This window comes from Urocitellus parryii, chromosome 3 (assembly GCF_045843805.1).
Source record: "Urocitellus parryii isolate mUroPar1 chromosome 3, mUroPar1.hap1, whole genome shotgun sequence".
In the NCBI taxonomy this organism is placed as follows: Eukaryota; Metazoa; Chordata; class Mammalia; order Rodentia; family Sciuridae; genus Urocitellus; species Urocitellus parryii.
The window spans coordinates 61666560-61689957 of NC_135533.1; the positions used below are offsets into that span (position 1 = coordinate 61666560).

Sequence of the window (23398 nt, forward strand, 5' to 3'; positions counted from 1 at the left end):
CTGAGTATCTGAAAAACAAATGGTTTGTTTTCAAACTCACAAATAGTAAGGGCTGGAACTTGTGCAGTATGACCCTTAACCCAGTGTTCTTTCAGCAAATTATGCAGCTTCTAGGTTTAATAGGCTTCGTTCTTTCTCAAGCAAGGGAGGACAAAGATTAGTCATTCTTTATTGTTATTAATAAAATGGCTTCAGAAAGTCTGAGAGCAAATGTTTATAATCTCATTTATGACTCACTTGATAAAGAATTTTTTTTTTTCTGCACAGATTGATGTAGGTCCAGGGAGCATTGAACATCTCTCTAATGCCATCTGCTATTATTGAACTGAAATGCTTATTAGCAATTCAGACCAAGGACCAGAGTTTTGCTTTTGAATTGATCCTCCTGGAAAGCATGCAAGCTCTAAAAAACGAGTTAGACTTTGTTTCAATATCATTGTAGGAATTTATTTTTCAAGAATTTCTGCTTCATCTTAGCTTTTCTTCTAAATTTTAATCTAGGCCTATTTTTTTTAGAGATGTAAAGTATTACAATCTATTAAAATAATTTGGAGATTTCTAAGTGGAATATTCACTTATATATTTGACTGTAGAGATATTCTCCAATTTATATATATAGAAAAGCAAAGACAAAACAACTCCATTATGATCAGTCTGTGGAAAAACAAAACTAAAATCAAAGAAAAACATAGATACTTGCTGCCTGAATGTTTAGGTTGATGAAATATAATGAACAATTAATTAATAGAATGGACATGCTTGAATATCCTTACTTCCCTTTGTAAAATAGAACCTTTAAGAATATTGAATGGAACTTACAGTGCCAATTTTGTGCACATTTTTTGTTTTATTTATTCATTTTTTTTGGGGGGGATAGTTACTTATTAAGTCTGATTTTTTAAGTTAGGATTCTTTCAATGTTTAAAGGAGATTTTTAAATGACTGATTATGAGATAGCTAAAAATTAACAGACCTGTCTTTTAAGTGACCACTGTATATTAATTATGTGTTAAATCATCCATGGTATTAATATAGGGTAAGTCATTAGTGCTGTAAGACTGTATTACACAGTTGACTAAACAGTTGATTTTTATAGTTCTGTTTTAGACAACAGAAAACCTCTTGAGTTTTAAGGGTTTATGTTAAACAGTTGGCTAAATATCTGACCACAAAAGATTATTCAGTTTTCATATTAGAATAAATTATTATGAAATAATCTTCCCTTTATAGTTCCTGAATAATTATTGCATGATCTAGAATAGCTAAAAAAATCAATAATATTTCTACTACTAATTTATGTTAGATGCCTTTGTTCTTCCAATAAGCATATGACTATTTGAAAAAATATCAACATTTCTAATATCTTCTTCTATATACTTGACCACATAAAATTAAGATCTAATCTGAGTATGAATTTATTTTAAACTCTTCTGTTGAATGGGGTTTATTTAAGATGTTTGGCTCTATCAGAGTTGGGACAGCTTCCTAAGACAACTGCATATGAGGGTCAACCAGTGAGTCTGTGCCACTATTACACAACTGTAGCAAGATACTTCAATTAAATATTTCCCTTATCCAATTTCTGAAAATAGAGAAGGGGAGATAATTATAGGAATCAAAGATGTTCACAGAGGTCATTCTGAACCCCTTAGTGCCTCCTGATTAAAAACAGAATTGAAAGCACTTACAACTATAAAGGAACTAGAGTCTCCGTAATTGTCAATGCTACTTCACCATGTGGGTACAGAGCATGTGTGTCTATGTATTTGCAACTTCAAATGCCCACTAGATAATTCTCTGATTATTATATAATTGATTCCATAAAGTCATTAAAACAAATTCTGTCACTTGAATAAATTAGACATCTTATTACACCACATACTCTTTTGGTAATATTAATCAGGAACATAACTGAAACAAACATAATATGCACGAGTTAATGTTCTATGAGATCTAATAGACAATAACAAAGCTTACCAATAAGCTGAAGTGACTCACGCCCCACACAAATAAATAGTAAAATGACTTAGCTTCATATTTCAGGAAAACTGCCATTTATCATGTATCACAGATCTACTCAAATATTCTTGAAAGCAGTTATGTTAAATTTACAAAATTTAAAGCTCCATTGTCATAGTTGCTGACCTCTTTTCTTTGGTTCCTATGTAATGTACTTTCAATTCTAGTTTTTAAATCATGGGATGTTTAGGAAGAAATTGACTTCTCTATAATTGTTTGATAAACCATAGTAGATCTGTTTCTAAGGAGTTATTCTATACCAGTAGAAGGGCTTGTACTTGCATGGAATTTTCCACTTACATAGTACTTTAAACATCTGTAAGAATAATTACAGTTTGATAGTTGGAACTCTGGTTTGAGGAGAATTCTAAGGTAATTTCCATTAAATTAGATAATACATGAACATTGTACACTACTTTGGCAGAGATAATTTTTCATTTTGGTATTCCTATTTAAAATTCAAAGTTCTCTTATTTAAAATGTAAATGAAGTCTTTAGTTTTAAATAGTCAAAAGGATGATCTGCACCATATGAATACAAATCAATGCTAATGTAATATATTTTAACACCTGGGCAATTGCTGAAATGAAGTTGGAAGGTACATTATTCTTATACTTCCCATCTTGAAATATAAAATTTTACACTACACAAGGCTGTGTACATTTGGACTTTTGTTCAGCATGTGAAAAAAAGTGATTCAACTGTGAGATAAGTTATGCTCCATGTATATATAATATGTCAAAATACACTCTACTGCAAGTATATCTAAAAAAGATTTTTAAAAACGTTTTATATACATCAAGTATTGTGACTAAAAAATGTTTATAAATAATTTAAAATGATTCCATAAGAAAAATAATCATTAAAAACTACTTTATATCTCCCTAATAAGCATCCTCCTTCCTCCTTCTCCCAGAATATAATTGTAAATGACCAATAGCATTGGAAGAAGCATTGACTCTGCAGAAAAAAAAAATGATTTCCACCACAACTTATCCAACAACCCACCAGTGACAGAAAGATGGGCATTTTTGTACTTTGTACTTGATCCTTTGTACTTCTATGTAAAACCTTGGGTAAATCTTTGCCCTCCTTTTAACATTTCTTAATTCTTTACCTACACAAGGACACTACTGCCCAACTTTGGTTCCCTGAAAGGGTAGAGATTGTATACATAGAGTGATTGATACAGTACATTTATTCATTCAGTAATAATTGACTATATGCTTACTTTGTGCTAGTCACTGTGATAAGTATGGAAGATAGAGCTATCAGCAAACATGCCCCTGACCTCCTGGAGTTCAGGGTGTATGAGGGAGAAACATCAACAGAAAGAGAAAATGAATAAAAAAAACAAAACAATTTCATATATTGGTTTTTTTTTAAAAAAAGGAAAATAGTATGACATATCAATATTGTAATGGAGGTATATATATAATACTGGCATGGCTCATGACAGCTGTTTATTTACATTTTTCCCCCCAACTCTACATTTAGTCACATTCAGTGACATTACATTGGTAGGTTAAAATTGGCTATGGTGGGGATGTTTACTCCAGAGAAATTTTCGAGGGTACAAATTGGGCCCTTCCCACCCTTCCTCCCTCATTAACTCAACCCACTGCCTCAGAAAGCCTGCTCTTAAATGTTTGCCAGCACATTTCTAGATGTAATGGTGGCAGATGCAGGGATTGTAAATAGATAGAATGATTAAGGATCCAAGAGGACATGGCATTTGATTTGTAATCCTCAGGATAAGGGGATAGTCCTTGCCAAAATCCAGGGGGGCCCTGCCCTTAGGTAAAAACAACAGTAAACACAAAGCTTGGAAAGGTAGAAAAGAAAACAAGATAATTTATCAGTGACTATTTATGAGAAGGTACTAAATTGGTCAGTATGTTAGGGAGTGACCAGGTTTGTTAACTGTTAGATAATCTCTCAATAGATAACATTAATTCTAAAAACTGGTTTGCCATCCAGATAATCTGGAACCTAGAAAATCCCATTAACTTATGTAACATCAGCTACATCCAGTTATATAACTCTCTGCTAAGACTCACTTGATCTAATCTTTAGAACAAACCCAATAGGCAAGTTTTCCTTAACTCCTGTTGCTGTTTATCAAAGAACCTGGGATTAGAACTTTGGACTCACTGACTCAGGGCCCACACACAGTCTAATGTACTAGTTTTAGTTAGGAATTTGGAGAAGAGAAAGATGAATAAGACAGAAAGCAGAGTGCATTGAAAATAGTCAGCGTTAAGATAGCATAAGGGAGAATAAATTGGACTCGGGTTTTCCAAGGAAAAGTCCAGAAACTGGACCAAAGGTCAGCAGTCTGAAGAAAGTATTTGCCAAAGAGGGATGACACAATAGTGGAGCCAGGACTGACGCAAACTTTTTTTTACACTTGCCCAGAGAGGATGTTGATTTCAATTTGTGAGGTCCCTCTGCCCTACATGATCTTTGGCTCATCTTTCAGAAAATTAACTGTTTGTGGGCCTGACATTTCATGTGAATTTCAAAAAGATTTCATTCATATTGATTGAAAATATCTTATCTACAAAATAGCTGTTCTAATTAGATTTTATAACTACTGTGCATACTTAAAATTAACAACACTTATCTCACTGAGTCAAATATTATGATACTAATTACCATTTGCTTACTTTTTGACACAAGTGGGTCGATACAAATGATTCATGCCAGTTTTTCTCTAGTTCTTTTGACTCTGTAGAAATGTTTTCATGAATCACCTTATTAATTATATTGTATTGATTTGTTTTCATTACTAAAACATACAGCTAGAACTTGATGCTAATGTTTAATGTTCTACCTCGCCCATAATCCATGTTCTATTTTGCTCACAAGATAAAAGTGTTAAGTATCAAGGGATATCTTCTAATACTATGTTGGCGGTTTTCATTTCTGGTGTAGTCAGTGATTTTGCAGTAGAATTGCTAGGAAAAACTCAATAATCCACAGCAATAAAAATAGTGATTCATTTTCATATCCAAAACATGCTATAAAATATGCCTTGTAATTGTAGTAAACAGCATCATATTCAAATAAGTCTTAATTATTTGCATTTTTAAGACAAGGAAACAGATTTAATACAAATATTTCAAGCAAATTGGAAAATAAGAAGGCAAAGGATATAGGATTCCTTGCACTTGTTGCTTAAATGTTATCTAAGTGTATTTCCTTTTATAAACCCAAAGTAAAATATCAATTTCAAATATGGAAAAAATAAAATCTAGCTTTCACCTGCTTATGACAGAAGCACTTTAGACTGGGTTGGGGACACTAGGCATGTGATGAGGCTGGGGTGAAAGATCACAGGAATAAAGGGTCCTGTTACTGAAAGTTATCAGGCCTAGTGAGTACACCAAGGATTCAATGCACCTGACTGTGAGTTAGAGATTTTCTTCATGAAGATCTAACCTGATACACACACCTGTCCACACTTAGAAAAGATATTTGATCATACCTGAAGTTCAGGTCTTTAAAGGAGAATTGAGTTTCAATGATGCCAGTAGTTTTCACTCGTGAATGCAGAACATCTTGCTCATTTGGCACATACCCAGGAGCTGTTATTCTATCTAAATCATTAAGGTAGCTAATAAAAACAAAGGGAGACAGCATTTATATACATTTAACTTTGAGTGTGGCACACAACTGCCCCCATGGGGCCTCTTCTAAAGGAAACCTAATAAATACCTCTTAGCCTGTATTTTAAGAGGCTTGCATGATAAATTTGCTCCTATGCAAATAGGAGTATAAAAGAAAATTTTTCTTTACAGGGTTTGAAATATATATATTCAAATATATATACATGTATATATGTATATTGAATTGGTTGGCTTGTAATGCTTGTAATGATAGTTGCTAGTCATTCCTCAAAATTCTGCAGTTTGATTTTAGGCACTTTAGATTTTAAGAGAGGAATAGGTTTAAGTATCATAAATGGAAGCCTGCTTGTTATTTTTGTGTGGGTTGCCCCCTTTAGGACTCATCTATTTCCATTAAGTGCCATGATGATATCCAGATAGTTCAATGAAGGAAGTACCTGGTTTTGGCTTTCTGGCACATACTGGAACTAACTCATGAACTTACTGACCTACCCCTGATAACACTACTGGGATCAGAAAACCCAATGCTATCATACCCACTCCCATTACCCTCTGTCAGTGTGTTGTTGGGCACTGAACACTTCAAAAAGACATGCTAAAGATTCCTGCTTTTAAACTGAATGCTGTATTTTTTTTTTTTTCCTCACAGGATCTTGGGGTGGTGATGAGTAGGAATAAATCTGATTAAGCTCTGTTTTCTATGAGTCTGTTAGATTATAGGAAGAAAACTGCTATTTCCTCTTCACCCTTGAAACTGGATTATATCTGTGGGTTAAAAGTGTTTTATTGCTTAATTGTTTTTTAAGCCAGTATTCTAGACTTTTGACACTAAGGCTGCTTACTGATATGTTCACAGAAAGACTATGGACATTTAAAACACAAATAGTGATAGATGGTAATGTTTTTATGGCAAATGAGACCATCACATTGAACCAAGTTTGCATAATATCACCCAAAGAAAGGTTAAAATTAGTGCACTGCCATTGAGACTGAGTTTGAGAAATGGGATTCAGCCAAATGTTAGTTATTGTTAAAAAACTGAATTTGTTCAGGGTTTAAATTGAGGAGCTCTTAGCATCTAGACCAATGACTTATAACTTTATTTTATAATTAAAATATATACTTAAAGTAATATAGGCAATTTATTTCTGGAGGATCTTTCACTTTTAAGCAGAAACAAACAGAATAAGAAGGTATACCAAAGGGATCTTGGTCAGGTGCAAAAAGAAAATCACATCTCAGAAACTGTATAGTGTGAAAATAAATCACCATTTTTTAATTCTAATAAAGATTCTTTTCTTTAAAAAAATGATAAATTGAGATATAAGTGTATCCAAGAAAGCACTGACAGATTCTGCTAGTTGTTTATTTATTTTCTATTTGGAGAAGCAAATCTCTTAAGGGATTTTCCTATTGGCTTAGTCTGCATATGCAGTAGGTATACTGTTGATTGTTTGGTTCATGCCTGAGTAAAAACTTAACTAAACAAGCATACCTATCAAAGTATAAATTGGATTTGTTTTAGTGATAGCTAAATAAAAACTTTAGTAAAGACACATTTTAATGCACTTCTGTTTGTGTGTATAAATGATTTCAGGAAAAGCAGAGGCCTTAGCAGACTGAACAATTTGCATTTAAAATGCTAACTTTAATAAACAAATGCAGCATTTGCGTGCTCTAGCCCACAGTTTAAAGCTTAAACCAAACAGAGGTCCTTAAAACATGTGGTTCAAATGTATTAATTATAGTTTACCCATACCAATCTTGACCAAACAACATTTTATGGGAATATTAGATAAGTTAGCTCCTAACATATTTTAACTGCCTTTACCAATGATTAGAAGTAAGCAATGTTTTACTTTACTGCAGGGATCCCTTTTACTATTTAAAAGTGGTAGATGCTGAAACACTTATGCAAGGAGTTAACCAGTTGATGTAATCACAAAGTGGCATCCATGCTGACCTTCACCAGAGAAATAAGAACAGCACTTTTCTCCAAAAGCAATGTGCCCACTGGAATTTAGGGTCTATAGTAATGACGAATGGGCAATTACTAAAGACTACACCCAGTCTTGGAATTTATATGGTTCTTTTTTCTCCATAATCATTCTGTTCATCAGTGAATAAAAATCTGAAGTGTCATGCAAGGTTCATTATTCTGTCCTCAAATGATCTTTTATTTATTTCACTTTGCATTACTTTTGTTTCTTGTTCACTTTATTAAGTGCTGTTAGCATGTTCTGTTTATATATTCTTATGCATTTAAGAAATATAAAATGGGAAATTAGATAATATTTACATACATGTGCACACATTCTTGGAAACATAATGGTTAGATAGGTTAAGAACCATTTGCTAAAAGGGAAATTTGAACTCATGTTGACAATGAAATTGTAAATAGTGTTAAAACTGCCTAAATTTCTTTTTTTTTTCACTTCAACTAATTTAATTTATTTTTTATTTATTTCTTACATACATGACAATAGTGGAGTGCATTACATTCATAATTATACATTCATACACAATTTTTCGTAACTCTGTATATAGAATATGTTCATGCCAAATTATGCCATTATACATGAGCTCTGCTTACTGGATAATAGTAGATGAGAAAATCATATCATCATTCTGAGACTCCAAAAGAATCCCACAGTATACAAATGTTTTGGAAATCATTACATTATTTTCTTCTAGAATTCTCTATTTTTCTCATTAATCCAATGAACCAGAGCATGCGTCAACAATAAAATCATCCTAGGAGATGATTTCAGTAACATTGATTGAATAGCCCAGAACCTCAGTATGCATGTCACCAGTCTCTGCTAATTTTGAGCAGGATGTATAATTGTTTATTCTTTTTAATTAAGAGAAGATATATCATACACACACACACACACACACACACACACACACACACACATATATATATATATATATATATATATATATTTGGGCAAATAGCTTCAAAATTGGTTATTTTTACATCTAATTTATGCTATTTTGTTATTTTTTCTTTCTCTTTAATTGCTTTGTATTTTACTTTGATAATATGTAAAGTCATTTACTTTCTTCACTTGTAAACACAAATATACAGTACACAGAATAATAAAATTGTAAGTGTTTCAACTGAAATTTCTGTCCAGGTGAGTTCACTTACTAAGCTGCTGAGTCATTGAGCTGGTATTCAGATGCCCTTTCAAAGCAAGCTTGAATTCCTGGATCTTCCCAGAGTCGTTTTATTATCTCAGCCAGTTGAGATGTCATGGTGCCATCTTCCAGGGTATTAGCCATTGTAAAAAGTTGTTGCTGGTCTTCCTAGAGAAATGATTTGGTTGGAAGGATAAAAATGTGTAAATTTGCAATCGCATTTTGCTCTCTAATAGAAATTTTATGATTTTTATTTTAATCCTTTGGATAATGATTCTACTGAATGTCTTTTTAAAATGTATTAAGATCTACAGAACTGAAGTTCCTTATAATGGTTGGTGGAAGTCCAGTAAAGTATTCCTCTGCAAATTTATAAAATGTTCTATGGAGAAATTGCTGTATTTTGGTATACATTACTGACTTCTGAAGATGATATAAAAATGATAACTCTTGGTATATATTTAGTTATCAGGTATGAGAATACTAGCTAAAAGAATAATACAACTAAACTGGCATTTTGTCTTCCTTAGATTATAATCATACTTTTTTTTTTCAAGGAAAAAAAAAACATGCCAAGAAAGAATTATAGTAAGAACAGAAGATAAATTCAATATTTTAAATTTGTATATATTTTAAAATTAATATATGATATTAGTTGCCATCAGAAACCTCTTTGTAATCTTATAAGTAAGCAATGATAAACACTTAGATCTACAAAAAAGTTTTTGAAAATTCCCAGAGGTGTTTTGAGTACATGTCTTTGGAGCAAGTCAATAGAGCAGAGGTGAGAACTGATTAAGAAATAAAAGAAAAGCAAGTATTGTGTTAGCCTTCTTACTATGATATTTAGAAGTTTCAAGGGAAGAAGGAAATAGAAGTTTACTGAGTAAAAGAGCTCAATTTACAGTACCCTACAATTTATTTAAACTAATAATTAATACTCTTTAGTGACAAAAATATTTATTTTAAAGATTAGGAATTTGAGTTTCAGAGTCATAACAATAGCTCAGGCAAATGAAGGAGGAGTCTGGGCTCAAATCCTGGCTGTTAGCCTCCAAACTCCCATTCCATCCGGCTTGGGCTTGTAATCTTTCTGCTGAATATTATCACAATATTAAAGATTACATAAACTCTTTTCCATAATCTAAACAATAACAATGAGACAGATGCTCTGTTTTCTCCATTTACATGTGAGGATTGAAAACTCTCAAAACTTAGTTTGCCAAACCAACAAACACAATAAGTATCAGAAGAGGAGTCAAACTCAAACACATTTTGTATAACGTCAGGTTGCTATGAATGAATTAAGAATCTGCTGCTCTGCTGATATGATTCAATTTATTTTTATTCTAAATTTATTATAGGTAAAAAAAAAACCTATTAGGTAAAACAAATCATTTTTATAAAAAAAGCTCTCTTTGTGTAAAAATCAAGGATATGTCTCTTAATGACTATTAAGACTAAAAAGCCTTATTTCATCTTTCTTCATAATCAGGTTTTATTATTATAACCAAATTGATTAGATGATCATTGGGCCAATTGTTAAGTGGCCCCAAACAGGACTTGACACCATTTTCTTGCATCAACTCAGGATAAATTTGAAAAACCCTTCCTATTAGTGAGACATGAGAGAACTGCAAATCCAGTGAAATATGATCCGGTCACTTTTGCTGGCAGCAACCTCTGTGGCTCCTTCCACTATTAAAGTGCCTTTTAGGACAAATGATGCAATGAAACAGCTGCTCACACAGTTTTATCCCTAAAGGGAACAAATTACATGCCTTGTCAGCATTCCTTTAGAAACCAAACAAGTACACTCTTCCCTTTCTTTCAAAATATTCCATTTTCAATTTAAATACATTTTATTTGTATAGGTATCACTGTTTTTTTAAACCATAAATAGCATTTAATTGAACAAAGTACATCTCAGTTCTTGATGTGCTTGTGTACACATTGAAGCACTACTTAAGGAATCAAAATTTATATTTTTAAAGATTTGCATCTACCAATCAAAATTTGCATTTTAAAAATATATAAAACCAAAATTCATATTTATTTTGAATTATTTCAGATTATTTGACTCCTGCATTTTAGAAACTCCAGTAATTTCCCACCAATCTAAAAAAATAATCCATATCCTCTTCTATGGCTCACAAGGCTCTACATGTTTTGATATACATCTTCTTTTCCAACCTTATTTCCTGCTCTCCTGTCTCTTCTATCTCCTCACTCTCTTCAAGCCTCAAGAAACCCTGGGCCTCTTGCTGTTCCTTGAACTCCACCAGCTCCTTTGCAGAGGATTTGGATGCCTGTCCCTCAGTGCTTTTGTTCAAGGCTCCTCAAGGAAGACTTATCCTACCACTCTTCCTTCTATCATTTTCTATCCCCTTACCCTTTCTTATTTTTCTTCACAGAGCTTAGTACTATATATAGCACATTATTCTTCATTTTGTCTTTTGTATTTGACTGGAAGCACATGAAGGCAGAAATTATTTGGTTTATTTCCACATTCTTAAGATGGAGAACAGAACCTAACATAGTACATGTCCCTAAAACGTTGTTGAATGAATGAGTCCAAATGATAAATATGCTCATTAGCCCTGAGCTCAGGTTTAAAGAAATGTTAAGAGATCTCCAATAATCTGCCATATTTTTCCAATAGTGCCTTGAGGGTTGGAATGACATCTGAAGAAGATAATCTATTTCCTTATCACATATGTAAAGAAACTCAGGAATTATGGTGACTCTGAAATGGCTTTTACTCTCCAGGTGGTGTAACTCTGGTTCTTTAGCTGTCTGCTCCTTAAACATTCTGGAGTTACATTGTGTACAAAATGTAATACGCATTTTTATACTGTACGCAGGACTTCTTTATCAATATTACTCATCTCCGGTGGTTTTAAGTCATCATGAAATTCACTCTCAACCCTGGAGTCATATTCCCCAAAATCATATCAAAGAAAGGAAAGAATACATACATAGCCTAATAATTTTGAGAAATGCTATATTAAAAATACCAGATTTGGTCAACTAGTGGATTTCCAGTCTTTGAGTACTAATAAGGGTTGTAAATGTCTAAGTTATAGTATGTGTATATTCCAAATTTCTTTAACCATAAAACCATGATTGTAGAATACTGAGGAATCAATGTTCATTGATTCGTATTATAGGTTCACTTTGTAAAGTGCTACATCAAAGACAGTCAAACAATATCCAAACCACATAGGAAAATTGTTATAATTTTGTCAGTCCAGTGACTGTTTTAGATGGCCTAAAATATACAATAAGAATATTCAGAAAGGATTAAGTAGAAATTAACTAAGTGTCTTTATTATTTCTAGTTTCCTGGTTCTTTATTTGTATGCTCCTTAAACATTCTATACTAATAAAGTTGATCTATCAAATGCTAAGCCAAAACAATGAAAAACAAACCTCTTTAGTTGCCCTTCCTCCAACCACACATCTCATCCCTCTTCTCCTCCTCGGCTCCAGTTTCTAAAAATGGTGTCTTTTTACTGTTCTCATTTCCTCAACACACTTCATTGGATTCTAAGTCTACCATTCTTCTACACCTTCTCAATAATTCCCGGTGACACCATATTGCTAAATCCAGTCGATCCTTTATAATATGCTTCCTTCTTGAACTCCTCTCAAGACATTTCCACTTGAATAACCTCCACTGGGAACACTTCTCTGTGATTCCATGTAGCTGATTTTCCATTTCTGTTAATTATTTCACCCTCTCATTTGAAGTTTCCTATTCCTCTCAAGTGACTAGAAAATGTTGGAGGACTTTTTCATTTAAACACTATTATCTAGGTTTTATTCTCCTCAATATAATTTCCTTCTCATTCTAAGCACCAAAATTCCTCCTTTGAGCTTCAACTTCACATTTGCAATTCCTTACATATGTGACCATTTCATAGAATGTACCAATGCAATAGTTCTAAAAACCATGACTACTTAATGTTTCCATTTTTAATAATTCTGCAAATAAGGATCTAGAGCTCCAATTCATCTGTGCTGCCCTCATGAAATAGCAGATGCTTTGTAATTACTTGTTAGATATCAAGCTTTCCTCTCCTGAGGACAAATATTATTACCATCTCAATTATTGCTTGAGTGCTCGGTGTATTTCCAATATTGAACAGAATGTGGGCCACAAAATAATTATTTAATTAAAAATAATATTTTTCAAATAATGTCTGATGTATAGATTTCAATACATAAATTTTAAAATTTTACATTATATTACATTTTCAAAATGATTTTTGAAAAATAACAAGATCTAATATTTACTAAGAACTTACATTATGTTGTATTTTGAATAAGTAGATTATTTATGTTTCTGTTTCCTGTTTTAACAGTCATTTTGATTTAAAGAGAAAATCACTAACATTTTCTGTATGAAGAAACTAAAAACTGGAAAGTAACTTTTCCTTTCTTAGAGAACCAGTTTACTAATACAGTTTATGTAAATTTTTTATCAGGAGTTTCTTCAAATGGCAATCCATGCAATAATGCACATGGTTATGGAAAAATACATTCACTTGTATAAATAAACAAATCAAAAGCTAATCAGAACTCTGAAAGTAATGCATATAGTGTTCAGCAATTAATCTGTTGAGTAAACAGTTTCAGTCAGGTAGAGAATGTATTAATCCTACAATTAAACACTAACGGTAGTGATTGAAACTGCAAGTGTTTACATCAGTTGAAATGAAAATATGAGCTAGGTAATGCTTGACATCAGTGATGTTTTGATATTTGAGGATATAAGTATTTCTGGGAAGTCATGACAATTTCTTATGGTTGCTTAACTTGCATTGTTTGTACCAAAGTACAGTTTGAATGAATTGTACTCTTTATTTGCTGCATAATGGCAGCAATGTAGAGAATCTTATTTTCATTCCACTTGTATGTCAAATCATTAAGACTCTTAACCAACAGATTCCAAACATTTAGTGAGATCTGGCTTATCTGATTTAGGGAACACTGGGCCATATGAAGCACACATATTTAAGAAAAGTAGCAACAGAGCTGGGCATGGTGGTGCATGCCTATAATCCCAGTGGCTCAGGAGGCTGATGCAGGTGGATGACAAGTTCCGAGCCAGCTTCAGCAATTTAGCAAGGCCCTGAGCAACTTAGTGAGACCCTGTCTCAAAATAAAAAAATAAATTGGCTGGGGATATGGTTCAGTGGCTAAGTGTCCCTGGGTTCAATTCCTAGTACCAAAAAACGAAAGAAAAAAGTATCAAAAGGCAAGGTTGTGACATGCAAATTCAAACATCATTAAATCACTGTCAAAGGAATTTGGAGGGTACAGGTAATTCAGTAACTATTATTGCTGGGGGAAAATATTCCTTATTATAACAAGCATATGAACAACAACAACAACAACAACAAAACAATCTCTTTATAAGGGAAAGCACTGTAGTAGAAACCAGAAGTGGTTTTTAACCCTAAACTTGAGCTATTTGAGGCAAGCCAATTAATCATCTTTGGAGCTTATCTTTCTCATCTTTAAATCAAGGAAGCCATATTAGGTTATCTCTTAAAGGCCAGTTTAAAATCTTAGGACCCTAGGAAAATTCAAGGTGAGAGATAGGTGAACTACCCTTAGATAGAACATAGTCACTAAGTTTCAGAATGATAAAGAATAATAGGATCTTGGAGTTCAGCTCCTCCAAGTTCTCTTTACCCAGGTGAGAAGGAAAGTGGATACTGAAAAGAAGGTAACTTAGTGGTGTTAGCTATAGGGAAAGATAGACATGGAAGTCCGGAGACCCCTGGTCTAGGCCTTACAAACTATCCATGGGTAGAGCATCCTTAGCATTTCCTCCTTTTATGGAGAAAAAATGACAGAAGAAAGGGGATTTGTCTTTCCATTTAAAATTAACAATACAGAAAAGACCTTTTTCTTTTCATCCTAATGACTTATAGGGTCATGTGGCTTTCTTCCTTATCCTTACTATACTGTTCTTATATTTTTATTCTTCCTATAACAAGATATCTAAGAATTACATTGGAACAGTTCAGTTGATATCCCCTGGAGGTAACCAGATGCTCCTGGAGGGACCATATGGACATGGATGAGCTATTCTTATGGATTATAGTCAATTACTCTTTTTATGAGGGGCATCAACAATTGGTCTTCCAGTAATAGTATATGTTTAATTTGCCAACTAGAATGGCCTTATATGTTTTCATATAAACTTTTAAAGTAAGTGAATTTATATTTATTGTAATGTGAGGTAATTATACAATATAATTTCTAAGTAGGTACATGATCATCTTGCTGCATTTAACAATTAAATTATTTATTGTTACCTTAAAAACAAAACTATGATTACTGGAGTATATTAAATGCAAGTATTTTATTTATTTCTGCAATTTTGAATTCTTTTCTAAAATGTTACATTGTAAAATAAGAGTTTCCCTTTTGCTACATAAGCTTTGTAATTGTCATTGAACATTAATAATAATTGTGGTGTTAATATTAAAAACCTTAAAAAATTCTCCTCGAGACCTCTCACTTTTAAACTAAAAAAAGTGTAGGGATATTGCACATTGAATTTTATGCAATAAATCCTTTTATATAAATAAATTCTTTTTTAATCCTTAAAAATATTTTTCTTCATTATAGTGCAATATTCTATATTAGATTTGATCCTTAGGAAAACAGTTAATGTTGAATAAATTTTATACCACACTGTATAAAAGAGAAATTTTATTTATAGGAAAATAAGAAATTTAAATCTGAATAGATCTAATGTTTCAAAAATTATGATTTCATGTTCTTAAATTTTTGATATTGATTAGAACCTCAAACATTTTAATTCCTAACATCTTATGGCTCAAACTCCATTGAACGACCTTAATTGTCATTATTTCTGTACTTACAGCACTTCTGGGATTTCCATAATCAATCCCAAGGGTGGTCATGGCTTTCACAATGGCTAGGATGGATTGCAATGTGTTACTGTAAATTACTGCTTTGAACTCCATGCATTCTTGCTCACTATAACCATTCTTGTGGATGATCCTATAATTTAAACAAGAAAAGGTTTTTGTGAGTTGCAAAATTGTTGTAACACTAAAGCACAGACACAATAAATTCCTAGAATTAAATAACTGTATATATTCATTAAAAATATGTATAGGCTAAGCCCCAGTGACTTTATGGTTTTGAATTTTTATTATCATTATTCTTTAATACAATATTTTCTTTCTGGGCTACCCATGCTAAATACAAAGAGTATATAGAATATTTTTCTAGGTAAAACTACTTCTAAAATGGCTAAATTATGATTTTACTTAGACTGTGGATTTCTTTTACTGGAGAAAATTTTCCGTATTTCCAGGATAAAGATATATCAGGATACTGAAACCTGGTGTAGTGTTTACAGCATAATATTAGAGGAAGTAAAATCATTTAGTAAGACATTCATGTCTTTTCCTATCACTTAAGACACCCTGGAAAATAGGAGTGCCTACTTTCTATTTATAGCTTTAACAAAGGCATTTCTTTTTAAAAATTTTTACCTACTTTTTTAAAAATGCAGGTAATTGCCCTCTCTTAATTCCTGTCACTCTGTTCTGTGTACGTGCCACAGAGCCTTCGAGTTGAAATAGCCAGACACTTTATTTGGCTGAACTCTTATCTTCCTTCCACTCATTGAGTCACAAGACAAGGTTTTACTAATAGTTTTGGAATAATAACTTAAAGTAGTTTTGCTCGTGCTTACTGGACTTTTTTTTTTTTTTTTTTCATTTCGATTGCATAGTTTGTCTTGTTCCTTTCTGTTTTTTTTTTTTCTTATTGATTTTGGAGTGCTATATATTCATTTTTGGCTGTCTTATTTCTAAATATTTTTACTGTATCCGAAGACATAAAAACTTTAGCATAGGAAATAAAATGTGTACAAATGCCTCTGCTAGCTTTGAAGAAATTAAAACCATCAACTACAGGAATCTGCAACTAGAAAGAGTGATTATTGAGCTTGGCCAGCTGGCTGGCTGACTCCCTCTTTCCTTATTTCCTTCCTTCCTTCCTTCCTTCCTTCCTTCCTTCCTTCCTTCCTTCCTTCCTTCCTTCCTTGCTTCCTTCCTTCCTTCTTCCTTTTTTCCTTCCTTTCCATTTGATTACCAATAAATGCCACATTTCTAAGTAGGTACATGATCATCTTGCTGCATTTAACAATTAAATAACTTCGATAAACAAAATGCTCAGAAATTATAGAATAAAAAGGTGATATGTCTTTATGAATAGATCAAGAACAAGTTCATTAAAGAAATCCTGATTAAAAATAAAACTGGAAAATATTTTAAATGTTAAATTAAAATAGTAGTTATGAACAAAGTTGGAACATTTATGTTTTCCTGGTGGAACAAATTCTGATGACTCTTTTTATCAGAAGGCAAAGAAATGTTAAGAAAAATGATAAAAGCAAAATTAAAAATATCCAGTTGAAGTGGGTCTTTAAGAAACATTTTTTTTCAGGAGTTGCATACATTGATTTCCATAATACAGAGCTCTCTAAGTTGGTTCCTTCTATCTCTGTTCAAATGAGTAAGCTTTATTGGATATTTTCTGCTACATACTGCATTATTTACTAAAAAGAATGAGTCAATCATACTAGTCTCTCCTCCCCCAAAATATATACACTAGAGCCCTACTATAAAATACTGTATACAATAGCTGTATTATTTAAAATTGAAAATAAAAAAATTAATTGCTCAATCATACTGGCTGGATTTCAAGTAGTTATTAAAGCCACATGTGGCTAGAAGCTATCATTTTGGAGAGCATAGATATCATCAGCAATGTTCTGTTGGAGAATACTATGTTACAGAAAAGAAGGGAATACAAACAGGGTGGTTTTTTTGTGTGTATGTGTGTGTAATGTGGACATTTATAGCAACATCTGCATGTGATGAGAAGCATTATAAAAGAAAGAGAATTATGAACTCTATAAAGAGTGGGTATATGGATGGTGGCAGGAAAGATTTTCCAGGGACGGTGATGAGTAGCTGATTATTCAGGTATAAGTAGTTATTCCTACATGGTCAAATGGTCAAATTGTCATTTCTAGATGGTAGTTATTTATAGATGATTCTAGGAAGAAGGATCTGTATGAACATACAGATAATTTCAATTACCAAGCTTTCAATATATATTAAGCACTGTGGTAAGTGAAACTCTCACATACGTACGTAATGGCTGCATAATATTACAATTGAAGGATGAATAGATCCATAATTTTATAACCTATTTGGCTGTGTTTTCTCTTAATTCATGGTACTTTATTCTACCTCATATTTTATTAATTAATGACATAAATCTCCTTATACACACATTTTCAAAATTTGGATATTTAAATTATTTTATTTTTACTTTTGCATGCTTCAAATTGTTATTGAAATAGAAGAAAAGAAATGAAACAAGCAGTAATTTATATTGTAACCCAATAGTTTCATCACTGACTGGGGTCATTCCCTAATTTAATATATCTGAAAGAATAAGGCTTTTTAACATTTAAAAATATTCTAAAAAAGTATTCCCCTTCCCCTTCCTCCCCCTTTTTAATACAGTGACAATTGTCCCTTAAAATTTTTTAGCAGGGTCAGAGTTAAAGTTTCACTCATTTACCTTAATTTTTCTATCACTACTTTATTCATTTTACACCTTGCCATTTTATTTTTAGCACTTTTTTGCCCCTTATTTTTCATTAAGAAATATAGATCTAGTTATTTAATTATAAAGGACAAAAAAGTATAGAAAACAAAAGCAAAATAAATTGAAATCCATTATAGCAGTAATTTAAGTATGCATTTCATTTCCACATAGGCAAAATGCCAAGGATTAAAAAATATTGTTTCCTCAAATGGATAACTGACATATTTTAAAATGTTTTTTTTGCTTTTGCCTACAGTAATAGGGCCTCTAGATCATTCCCAGATTAAAATAATTAAATCATGGCTGCTTTTAGTATTTATCCTGTTGAGAAGCAAAATTTAAAAGAAAAATGGTAATAGCAAGTATTACTTCTCTGTTAGGCTTTCTCTTGAAGAAGCGAGGGAATATTTGACTAAGAACTAGGATAACTCTATCACTACTACCTGCTCTAGTAGTGATATGAAGTAGATGAGATTACCAATCCACATTTCTCAAAGCATTTACTATAAGAATGGTCAACTACATGGACTGACATGAAATATTAAACATTTTACATAGTTCTATACCTACTTCATTTGTTTAACGATTGTACTTTTTCCAGATTCACCTGCTCCTGCAACAAAAAGAAGGGACTGTTATCAAGCAATATGCAAAATTGGTATAAATATTAAAACCTGTCACTTTCTCATGTGTAAATTTTAACAGTTGCCTCACTTAATAATATCTCCTAAAGCAGGGGTTGTATAGTGCCAGAACGGAATTGTATCATTGCGATTGAACAATTTGAGAAGCTAATACCTCCTGGCTTTGCAACCCAAGGAAATAGTCCAAAATTTCCTCAGTCTCTAAGTCACTCTTGCTCTCCCAAAATGTTTCCTCATACATCTTATTTTAATAAAAGGCAAGAAGAAATAACAAGAACTAGGCAATAACTTTTTTATTTCCAGATCTGTTCAAAGTCTATTATAACTAAAGGATGGACTCTTCTCTCCAGTATCTTATTTACCTTGGGACATTGGTACAATCTCTTGTATTTGAACAAAGAAAAGTTTCTAATAATAGAAAGCAAGCCTAAGGAGCCCATGGGGTGAGGATTCATGTGAGAATGTCACAAAATGCCTTATGCATTCCTAGGTGCAGCCTAGGAGGATGGTGTGGGGGATTGCAAGTAAGAAACCAGTAGTAGTTCTTTAGAGAAATATATTGCATTTATCTGGAATGTGTACTTTAATTGATGATATACAATATAAAACTTTAGTTTTTGTATCAAGCATCCTATAGAGGAATAAAAATCACTCATGACTTCTATAAGATAAAACACGAACCCCAGATGAAAGGAGTTGGTTGCTCCTGGTTACATCGCAGGGTCTTTGGAGGATATCTCTTGAATCTTGTTTGTCATTAACAAGTATTTATTTGGGAAATGAAAACTAAGAAACACTAAAGTAGAATGTGATGAACAAGGTTTGAGGTTTGCTTCCATCTCTTTGTGTTTTGTGTTATATCTTCAGTAAATACTTCAATCCTTTAATTTTCTCACTTACAAACTGAGAATAATTACCTCCCAAGAGCACTAGAGAACTCTTATAATAAGCATGAATTCTTCACACACTTACAGTGTAAATATACACGTAAAGCAATGTTATCTGGGGATCCAAGGATCTAAAAACTCTGCAATGATTCATAGAACAATATAATATCCTATTGCGGATACCTCCATGTGCTTAGCAAGTAAAGCTGGAGCAACTGGATAGCTGTATATAAAAAGAACATTGACTCACATCCCTATGTACTAAAAATTAATTTGAAATCATTGATAAACATATATAAACCCCATATTTATAAAAGTCTGAGAGAAATTCATGGAAGAATAAATTCTCACAATCTTGAAGTAGCCAGATTTTCTTGGATAAGTTTATAAATTGATGCAGAAACAAAAAGTAAAAACAAACAAAAAAGGACAAATTGGATTCAAAAACAAACAAAAAAAGGCACAAGCCACTGACCAAGAGAAACACTCATGTATGTATCAGATATAGGCAGGTATCCATTGGTGTACATGCAGTGGAGCTCAGGGATATTAACATGAAGGATGTTTAAGAGGGCAGGAACACAGAAGTAAAGATACTGAGAATGACAATGAAAATGAGAGCATTTGATGAAAATATTTAATTATTGCCACAGTTAGCAAATGATTTCTTCTCTCAGAAACTCGGGTTGAAATTCAGTCCCCATGATGGGATATTAGGAGATGAAGTCAGATGGAATCCTTAAAGGTTGATTAAGGCTCTGCTGGACAAACCTCAGGAATCAATTAATCCATTTATGAAGTTTAGGGTTAATGGGTTGTATCAAGAGAGAATCTGCTATAAAAGCCACTTTGGCTAGGCTTCTCACACACCCTGTCTCTCACCATGTGAAGCCCTGCACTGTGTTGGGACTCTGCCAACAAGAAGGCCATCACCAGGGCCTTTTATGGTGGACTAGAAACATTGGCAAAAATAAACCATTTTTTTTTCTTTATAGCTTACCAGGTCTTGGTATTGTGTTATTAGCAACAGAAAATGTACTAAGTTACTTATCTATGAATCTTAGACATGCTGGGGGTAGGGGTGGAAAGAAGTAAATTCAGGCAACTTCTCAGAGTTTAAACTTTTCTGATTTTACAGATAAAAGTAGGAAGTCACCAAAAAGGAGTTAAGTGTAGCAACATAAATTAGATCATGAAATTTTTATGTATTATGTATGTATAAAGTGTTGTTGAAGAAAACCCAGAATTTTATAATTAACACAATATCATATCTTAAATGTGTCTCAGAGTTTCATTTATCAACAAAACTATGATATTGAATCACAAGAGCCAAAAGCATGATCTAAAATGTTAAAGTAGAGTTTTACACTGTTGATTCTAATTTCTGTATCTCTAGGAGAAGCAAATGGCTTCATATATTAGAACCAGTTTCAGAAATTGGGTCCTAGGACATTTTTGAAGTCTAAATGTACCTTCTTTCTTTGTACAGATTTCAAACTTGTGCAACTAGGGCAATTTTCAGATTTCTGAAAATTCAGGATAACAAATAGACATAGATATTATCTTTTTAACAGCATGGTAGTCAACTGCCCTGTTTTTACCAAAAGTAGCATGATTTATATGTAAGCAAAGGTAGCATGACAATTGATAATCCCAAATCTCAGTTTTATCCAAATTATACTAACATGGGTATCCACCCTAATTTAGACTTTTACACCAACCCTCAACCACTCTATCATTCTTTACCTACTCTATCTTTACTTTTTTGCTAACCTATATCCTCTTCTACATGCTTAATCATTTTTCCTGTCGGTTTTCTGTCAGGATCTTTGTTTTGTTCATGAAGATATCCAAAGCATTTGGTACCTAACTCGATAGATTATCAATGAAGCAAATTATTTAAACTCATACTTCAAAAATAAGATTCTGAGGCTGGGGTTGTGGCTCAGTGGCAGAATGCTTGCCTTACATGTGTGAGGCACTGGGTTCAATTCTCAACACTACATATAAGAAAAATTTTAAAAAGTAAGATTCTGTCCTTTGTACTATATGTAACTTTTACTTGGTAGGATTAAAATGTTTTATTAAGCTTTGATGAACAGATGTAGCTACACCTAAATTTAATTCTGTTTCACAGCATTTTTATCTTGTCCCTGGCCTATCTAAATATAGCTATTTTGTGCAGTTGTCTAAATCAAGGCCTACCTTATATGATACTGAGGAAATAACAATGGTGAAACTATAGTAATAATGTTCCATTGTCTGGTGATGATATACAGATTCTTTCTGCTGGATAAACCTCCAGAGTTCTTTTTATGCTTTTGTGTCAGTGAGCTCTATACCACGGGTAGTGAAAGTTAACAACAAAGTTGATGAATATAAAAATCAACCAAAGTAATTTGCTAATATTTCTTCATTGACTTTACCTAACATAACTAAACACAAATTGACAGATTGGGTATGACCATTTCTTTTAGTGGAATCAGTAATGCCTAAGAATGAAATATCTAGAAATAAAATAAAATCAGATTATATATCACCTTGCACATTTTTGGAAGAAAAATGTCTATATTATTATGCATCCCTAAGAGTTTTTGTTTGGGAGAGTAGCAAGAGCCCCAAACAATGAAATTTGCACAATATTCTTGTTTGCTGATTTTAGAAAATTTGCTATTTTGCTATAAGATATATATCACATTGAATGGAAAATTATCCAATAAAATTATAAAACTGCCCTTGATAGAGTTTTTAAGAGATTGAGTAAAGAAGATCTTGTTGCTAAATGTCAATTGAGTTACCTTAAATAATTCAATATTGTCTATGATTCCCACAATGACGTAAAAACTATTTAGATGTTTTATCTTAAATGAAATAGCTACCTTGAGAGAAAGTTTGTAAGAATTTTCCAGAATTGAGACTGGAGTTGTAGCTCAATAGTAGAGTGTGTATGTAGCATACATGAGGTCCTGCGTTCAATTCCCAGCACCACAAAAAGAAAAAAAAAGGAATTTTCCAAAACTATATGAGCATGTGTATCATGAACAAATATTGCATTAAAAACTACTGTTGGTCAGATAAATTTAATCACAAATAAATTTCATTTTATGCCTATTGTTACAGACTAGTTCCTGTCATTCCTGAGTGCCATAGCAGTTTGACTCCAATAGCCCTTGCAGATACTAAAGTCTTTGGAAGCTCAGGTTTATTAAATGACATATTGGCTCATAATCTATGCACATTCTATCCACATTTAAAATCTTCCCTAGATTACTTATAATGGCTAACATTATCCCTCCTACTAATTTTATACTATATTGCTTAGGTAATAATGACAAGAAAAAATTTAAACATGGTTAGTACAACTGCAATTTCTTATTGAGTATTTTTG

At 32.4% G+C, this 23398-nt stretch overlaps 1 protein-coding gene across 1 annotated transcript in view; it reads right to left on the minus strand.

Moving 5' to 3' along the window:
- Gnat3 (G protein subunit alpha transducin 3) overlaps positions 1-23398 on the minus strand; it is a 37952-nt gene that overhangs the window by 8877 nt on the left and 5677 nt on the right. Inside the window, exons 2-5 of the mRNA XM_026384972.2 lie at positions 19050-19092; positions 15704-15845; positions 8809-8966; positions 5510-5638 (exon numbers count right to left, since the gene is read on the minus strand). Of these exons, the coding sequence (XP_026240757.1) occupies positions 5510-5638; positions 8809-8966; positions 15704-15845; positions 19050-19092 (472 nt within the window). The remainder of the gene's footprint in view (positions 1-5509; positions 5639-8808; positions 8967-15703; positions 15846-19049; positions 19093-23398) is intronic.